The sequence below is a fragment of the Oncorhynchus mykiss genome, chromosome 4 (assembly GCF_057628025.1).
Source record: "Oncorhynchus mykiss isolate SJ-2025 chromosome 4, ASM5762802v1, whole genome shotgun sequence".
NCBI classification, from domain to species: Eukaryota; Metazoa; Chordata; class Actinopteri; order Salmoniformes; family Salmonidae; genus Oncorhynchus; species Oncorhynchus mykiss.
In genome coordinates, this window is record NC_143025.1 from 94,647,991 (window position 1) to 94,656,585 (window position 8,595).

At 39.0% G+C, this 8,595-nt stretch overlaps 1 protein-coding gene across 2 annotated transcripts in view; it reads right to left on the minus strand.

Moving 5' to 3' along the window:
• Window positions 1-8,334, minus strand: part of LOC110521125 (runt-related transcription factor 2) — a 223,668-nt gene extending 215,334 nt beyond the window's left edge. The window contains exon 1 of one of the 2 annotated variants that reach the window (XM_090233333.1): window positions 7,166-8,334. In XM_090233333.1, coding sequence (XP_090089459.1) covers window positions 7,166-7,223 — 58 coding nt within the window. In that variant the 5' untranslated portion in view covers window positions 7,224-8,334. The remainder of the gene's footprint in view (window positions 1-7,165) is intronic. The other variant, XM_090233336.1, reaches the window with a different exon arrangement.
• Window positions 8,335-8,595: the final 261 nt, after the last annotated feature.

Below are 8,595 nucleotides of genomic sequence, written 5' to 3' on the forward strand. Positions count from 1 at the left end.
CAGGGTAATAGTTACTGATTCATGTAGATATCTATACAGGGTGATAGTTACTGATACATGTTGTAGATATCTATACAGGGTGATAGTTACTGATACATGTAGATATCTATACAGGGTGATAGTTACTGATACATGTAGATATCTATACAGGGTAATAGTTACTGATACATGTTGTAGATATCTATACAGGGTGATAGTTACTGATACATGTAGATATCTATACAGGGTGATAGTTACTGATACATGTAGATATCTATACAGGGTGATAGTTACTGATTCATGTAGATATCTATACAGGGTGATAGATACTGATACATGTAGATATCTATACAGGGTGATAGTTACTGATTCATGTAGATATCTATACAGGGTAATAGTTACTGATACATGTTGTAGATATCTATACAGGGTGATAGTTACTGATTCATGTAGATATCTATACAGGGTGATAGTTACTGATACATGTAGATATCTATACAGGGTGATAGTTACTGATTCATGTAGATATCTATACAGGGTGATAGTTACTGATACATGTTGTAGATATCTATACAGGGTGATAGTTACTGATACATGTAGATATCTATACAGGGTGATAGTTACTGATTCATGTAGATATCTATACAGGGTGATAGTTACTGATTCATGTTGTATATATCTATACAGGGTAATAGTTACTGATTCATGTAGATATCTATACAGGGTAATAGTTACTGATTCATGTAGATATCTATACAGGGTGATAGTTACTGATTCATGTAGATATCTATACAGGGTGATAGTTACTGATACATGTAGATATCTATACAGGGTAATAGTTACTGATACATGTTGTAGATATCTATACAGGGTGATAGTTACTGATACATGTTGTCAATGTCAATGATTTGGTTCTTCTACACTGGTTCGCTCTCAGATGGCCTTTCTATTCTGCTTTCTGTCCTTTTCCTCTCCTCTCCTCTCCTCTCCTCTCCTCTCCTCTCCTCTCCTCTCCTCTCCTCTCCTCTCCTCTCCTCTCCTCTCCTCTCCTTTCCTCTCCTCTCCTCTCCTCTCCTCTCCTCTCCTCTCCTCTCCTCTCCTCTCCTCTCCTCTCCTCTCCTCTCCTCTCCCCTCTCCCTGTTCCACTGCCTGCTTTTCATTTCCCCCAGTGCTGCTCCTCTCCCATAGTACAAACTCCCCACAACAGGGACATGGTGCGGGATCAGAGGTTAACCTCTTAATAGGTGGTGCTGATTGGTGGAAGTACCCCCATCTCCCTTGGCTCTCACTGTGCACTATTCATCTGTGCGGCGGGCACTCACTTACTCACACACACACACACACACACACACACACACACACACACACACACACACACACACACACACACACACACACACACACACACACATACACACACACACACACACACACACACACACACACACACACACACACACACACACACTCATAGTGCTGTCTGAACATGCATCACTCCGGCTAGTCTAAATTAATCTTTTAAAGTGATACTTGGGAGACGTCAGATGAACGTGTGGATATCCATAGACCTCCAGTCATTGTGCTAACGCTAGTTAGCTTTGGCTCACGGAACTTCCTCTAACTTCCTTCATACTGGACACAGAGACATACAAATGGTATCCATGAGTTCATCTGACTCTGGGTCAGTAGATAAAGGGCCTCGTCTGACTCTGGGTCAGTAGATAAAGGACCTCATCTGACTCTGGGTCAGTAGATAAAGGTCCTCATCTGACTCTGGGTCAGTAGATAAAGGACCTCATCTGACTCTGGGTCAGTAGATAAAGGCCCTCATCTGACTCGGGGTCAGTAGATAAAGGGCCTCATCTGACTCTGGGTCAGTAGATAAAGGACCTCATCTGACTCTGGGTCAGTAGATAAAGGACCTCATCTGACTCTGGGTCAGTAGATGAAGGGCTTCATCTGACTCTGGGTCAGTAGATAAAGGTCCTCATCTGACTCTGGGTCAGTAGATAAAGGACCTCATCTGACTCTGGGTCAGTAGATAAAGAGCCTCATTGCCAAAATCCTGAAGTATCCCTTTAAATAAACGCTCACTCCCTTTGGCCTTGAAATGGAAACATTTCTCCTTAACTTCTAATTCACCTCACAGTGAGAGGAAAGAATGGTGTGATTCATACTGCTCTGGTTCAGTGTGTGAGTTATGTAGTTAACTTATCACGCAAAATAGAGCCCTTCTTGAAATGTAAGGACTGAAAACCCAAAGTAGATACAAAGTAGTGTTGCTATAAAATATACAGTTAAAGTATATATATGTATAAAGTAGTGTCGTTATAACATGTACATTTAAAGTATATATGTATATACATATACATATATATATAAAGTAGTGTTGTTATAATATATACATGTATATATATATATATATATATATATATATATATATATATATATATATATACACATATATACATACATACACATATATATCTATAAAGTAGTGGTGTTATAATATATAAATATAAAGTATATATATAAAGTAGTGTTGTTATAATCTATAATTATAAAGTATATTTATATATATATATATATATATATATATATAAAGTATTGTTGTTATAATATATGAATATAAAGTATATATATATATATATATATATATATATATATAAAATAGTGATGTTACAATATAGAAATATAAAGTATATATATAAGGTAGTGTTGTTATAATATATACATTTAAAGTATATATATTGTTGTGCTGTTATAACATATAATTATCAAGTATATATATAAAGCAGTGATGTTAGGATATATACATATAAAGTATATATATATATATATATATATATATATATATATATATATATATATATATATATATATAAAGTAGTGTTGTTATAATATATACATTTAAAGTAAATATATGTATAAAGTAGTGTTGTTATAATATATAAATATAAAGTATAGATATATATATGAAGTAGTGATGTTATAATATATAAATATATTATATATATATATATAAGGTAGTGTTGTTATAATATATACAAATAATATATATATATAAAGTAGTGTTGTTATAATATGTACATATAAAGTATATATATATATAATATAAATACAAAGTATAGATATATACAGTAGTGTTGTTATAATATATACAAATAAAGTATATATATATATAAAGTAGTGTTGTTATAATATATACCTAGAAAGTACATATATATATATATAAAGTTGTGCTGTTATAACATATACATCTAAAGTATATACATATAAAGTATATATATATAAAGTATATAAAGTATATATATATATATATATAAATATAAATATAAAGTAGTCTTGTTATAATATATAAATATAAAGTGTATATATAAAGTAGTGTTGTTATTATATGTATACATTTAAAGTAAATATATATATAAAGTAGTGTTGTTATAATATATACCCATAAAGTAGATATATATATAAAGTAGTGCTGTTATAACATATAAATCTAAAGTATATACATATAAAGTATATATATATAAAGTATATAAAGTATATATATATATATATATATATATATATATATGTATATCTAAAAATATAAAGTATATATATAATATATAATTACATAGTATATATATAAAGTAGTGCTGTTATAATATGTACATATAAAGTATATATATATATGAAGTAGTGCTGTTATAACATATACATCTAAAGTATATATATAAAGTATATAGAGTATATATATATATCTATAAATATAAACTAGTGTTGTTATAATATATAAATATAAAGTATATATATAATATATAAATACAAAGTATGTATATATAAAGTAGTGTTGTTATATTATATACATATAAAGTATATATATATAAATTAGTGCTGTTATAACATATAAATATAAAGTATATACATATAACGTTTGTTGCTATGATATATACATATAAAGTATATATATCTATATATTTATTTATATATTTATATATTTTATTTATATTTATATATAAAGTAGTGTTGTTATAATATATAAATACAGAGTATATATATAGCAGTGTAGTGATTAGTTGATAGCTCAAAATTAACCTTCAAGATAACGTTTTTACGTCAAGTTATTAAATAGTATATTTTTAAAATCATATAATCTATTCATTTACGATGTTTGAATCAGTAAGACAGTATTCTACAAAGGTCATTCTTTAGGGGGAAAGATACACGATAACACAATTCATTAACTGGTTCAGTAACGAAATGGGAGCTGGTTCAGTAACGAAATGGGAGCTGGTTCAGTGACAAAATGGGAGCTGGTTCAGTGACGAAATGGGAGCTGGTTCAGTGACGAAATGGGAGCTGGTTCAGCGATGAAATGGGAGCTGGTTTAGTGATGAAATGGGAGCTGGTTTAATGATGAAATGGTAGCTGGTTTAGTGACGAAATGGGAGCTGGTTTAGTGATGAAATGGGAGCTGGTTTAGTGACGAAATGGGAGCTGGTTCAGTGATGAAATGGGAGCTGGTTCAGTGATGAAATGGGAGCTCTGCACAGGTCAATAGAACTGGGTTTTTAAGTTTATCAGAGGATGCATTAGTTTAGTCAAATAGTGAAATAAAATATGTACTATTTTTGTATGAAGACAACTCTATCTGTAAAGGCAAAAATGATATTTGTATTTTTTTAATTTAACAAGGCAAGTCAATTACAATGACGGCCCACCCCGGCCAAACCTTAACCCGGATGACGCTGGGCCAATTGTGCGCCGCCCTATGGGACTCCCAGGGACATTATCTCCCTCCCTGTATATGAGCCAGGGACATTATCTCCCTCCCTGTATATGAGCCAGGGAAATTATCTCCCTCCAGTATATGAGCCAGGGAAATGATCTCCCTCCAGTTTATGAGCCAGGGAAATGATCTCCCTCTAGTTTATGAGCCAGGGAAATGATCTCCCTCCAGTTTATGAGCCAGGGAAATGATCTCCCTCCCTTTATATGAGCCAGGGAAATGATCGCCCTCCAGTATATGAGCCAGGGAAATGATCTCCCTCCAGTATATGAGCCAGGGAAATGATCGCCCTCCAGTATATGAGCCAGGGAAATGATCTCCCTCCAGTTTATGAGCCAGGGAAATGATCTCCCTCCAGTATATGAGCCAGGGAAATGATCTCCCTCCAGTTTATGAGCCAGGGAAATGATCTTCCTCCAGTTTATGAGCCAAGGAAATTATCTCCCTCCAGTATATGAGCCAGGGAAATGATCTCCCTCCAGTATATGAGCCAGGGAAATGATCTCCCTCCAGTATATGAGCCAGGGAAATGATCTCCCTCCAGTTTATGAGCCAGGGAAATTATCTCCCTCCAGTATATGAGCCAGGGAAATGATCTCCCTCCAGTTTATGAGCCAGGGAAATGATCTCCCTCCCTGTATATGAACCAGGGAAATAATCTCCCTCCAGTATATGAGCCAGGGAAATTATCTCCCTCCAGTTTATAAGCCAGAGAAATGATCTCCCTCCAGTTTATGAGCCAGGGAAATTATCTCCCTCCAGTTTATGAGCCAGGGAATGATCTCCCTCCAGCATATGAGCCAGGGAAATGATCTCCCTCCAGTTTATGAGCCAGGGAAATGATCTCCCTCCAGTTTATGAGCCAGGGAAATGATCTCCCTTCAGTATATGAGCCAGGGAAATGACATCCCTCCAGTTTATGAGCCAGGGAAATGATCTCCCTCCAGTATATGAGCCAGGGAAATGATCTCCCTCCAGTATATGAGCCAGGGAAATGATCACCCTCCAGTATATGAGCCAGGGAAATTATCTCTCTCCAGTATATGAGCCAGGGAAAAGATCCCCCTCCAGTATATGAGCCAGGGAAATGATCTCCCTCCAGTATATGAGCCAGGGAAATGATCTCCCTCCAGTATATGAGCCAGGGAAATGATCTCCCTCCCAGTAGACGAGCCAGGGAAATAATCTCCCTCCAAATTGATTAGAGAGACATACTGAGAAACCTCTGGACTCGGCATCCATCTTCTGATCTATTCCACACACAGCTAGATAACACACATCTAGCACAATGTAAACACACACCTAACACACAGAAAACACACACCTAACACACAGTAAACACACACCTAACACACAGGCAACACACACCTAACACACAGGCAACACACACATAACCACACAGCCCCGGTATTCCCTGTCTGTTCTCGTCACATTTTGTTCCAATGCTACACTGTAAATCCATTCTGTTGTTGGCCGTTTGTTTACGTTGAAATCTCTCCGTTCCTGTGTTGCTTGACAAATGTAGCTTTAAGTTGTTCAAACATGTCATCTCCCTCTTCCAGAGATATTTACTAACAACATTATGAGGCACATACCATCATCTCACAGTCAGGCGTTTAGCTGGTTCATATTTACACACTACAAATCCCCAAATGGTTGTTTAGGCTATTAAATGTTCCTTGTCCCCTGACCCTTTACCCCTGACCCTTAACCCTAACCCTGATCCCAACCCTTAACCCTAACCCTGATCCCAACCCTTAAACCCTGATCCCAACCCTTAAACCTAACCCTGATCCCAACCCTTAACCCTAACCCTGATCCCAACCCTTAAACCCTGATCCCAAATCTTAAACCCTGATCCCAAACCTTAAACCCTGATCCCAACCCTTAAACCTAACCCTGATCCCAAGCCTTAACCCTAACATTGACCCAGACCCCAACCTCTAACCTGAACCCAAACACTAACTCAGACAAAGCTTCATCCAACAGTCAAACACTAACTCAGACAAAGCCTCATCCAACGGTCAAACACTAACTCAGACAAAGCCTCATCCAACGGTCAAACACTAACTCAGACAAAGCCTCATCCAACGGTCAAACACTAACTCAGACAAAGCCACATCCAACGGTCAACAAACACTAACTCAGACAAAGCCTCATCCAACGGTCAAACACTAACTCAAACACAGCCTCATCCAACGGTCAAACACTAACTCAGACACAGCCTCATCCAACGGTCAAACACTAACTCAGACAAAGCCTCATCCAACAGTGAAACACTAACTCAGACAAAGCCTCATCCAACGGTCAACGTGAGACAGTAGTCTGTCAACAGACAGAGTAGTGTACTCACCCCAGACACAGCATCATCTAGGTTGGTTAGTCTGTCAACAGACAGAGTAGTGTACTCACCCCAGAAGAAGGTCTGCTGACATGGTGTAACAGTACTGAAGAGGCTGTTGGAAGCCATTGCTGCTCCTCGTTGCCGTGACACCAAAGCCTACTGGTGGTTCCACTGTGGTAAGCCTGACCCCTGACCTCTAGCTCCTAAACCAAGAGCACGCACCAAGTCATGGAGAAGGAGAGAAGAAAGAAAAAAAACATCCACAAGAAAGTCTTTCTGGAGTCAAGTATTCAGACGACCGCAAGTAACGACCAGGTCTGGTTCAGATGAAAAAAATGGATTGTCTTTGCGGAGGGCTGGGGGTGGTGGTGTGGAAGTCGCTAGCTGGGTGAGTGTGGTCGGGTTGGAACGTCCTTACTGGCTAAGGTAGTGCGGTGCTGCGTTAGCCCCTGTGACTGGTGCAGACCCGATCACATTAACCAGTTAAACTCCCAAAGATATGTTACCCAGAGGGCCAAGCGTGGCAGCGTGGCGTGGCTGGCGTGTCTGTGGTTGCTGGGAGGCGAGGAGAGCGGAGCCTCACACTACCCGACAGACAGACAGACACCAGCTTTAAACTTTGTCTCCTTCCTGCCTGCCTTCCTTCTGCTGTCACTGGAGAGACCTGGTCACATGGTCCTGATGTCATCACTGAACAACAGTTGACTAGGACAGCCTACCACTCTAGCTTTCCTCTTTTATCCTCTCTTCTTTCTCTGTCTCTCTCTCTCTCTCTCTCTCTCTCTCTCTCTCTGTCGCTCTCTCTCTCCTCTCTCTCTCTCTCTCTCTCTCTCTCTGTCGCTCTCTCTCTCTCCACTCTCTCTCTCGTTGTTCCCTCCTTCCGAGACTGTAGGGGATGGGCCAGGTCCTCCAGGCTAAGGGGGGCTGGGGGGTCTGTCTCTCCATGGTAGAACCTTCAGAGGGGGCACAGTGGCTCACTGCCTCAGCCTCTGGAGAACACACAGCACCATACACTTCCTTCACTCTTTCATCCGTCTCTCCCTCTCTCTCTCTCTTTCTCTTTGTCTCTCTCTCCTCTCCTTTTCTCCAACTCTCTTTCTCTCTCTCCTCTCTCCTCTCTCTCTCTCTCTCTCCTCACTCTCTCTCGCCACTCTATCTCTCTCTCTCCTCTATCTTTCTCTCTTTCCTCTCTCCTCTCTCTCTCACTGCTGCATGGCTCTTGTCTGCTGCGTTGTGTTCAGACTAGAGTGTGTGAGCAGCACTGGGCTGGGCTAGGCATGAGTGTGTGTTAGAGAGAGAGAGACAGAGAGAGACTAGAGACAGAAAGCAGTGTGGAGGTGGTGTGTGAAACTGTTTCTCAGTAGAGGTTGTTTAGAGAAGAGTGTGTCTGCGGAGCCGGTCTACAGTCTGTGAGTCTGCTACAGATTTGCATCGTGGACGCATTTTCTATCAACTCCCTCCCTCCCTCCCTCCCTCCCTCCCTCCCTCCCTCCCTCCC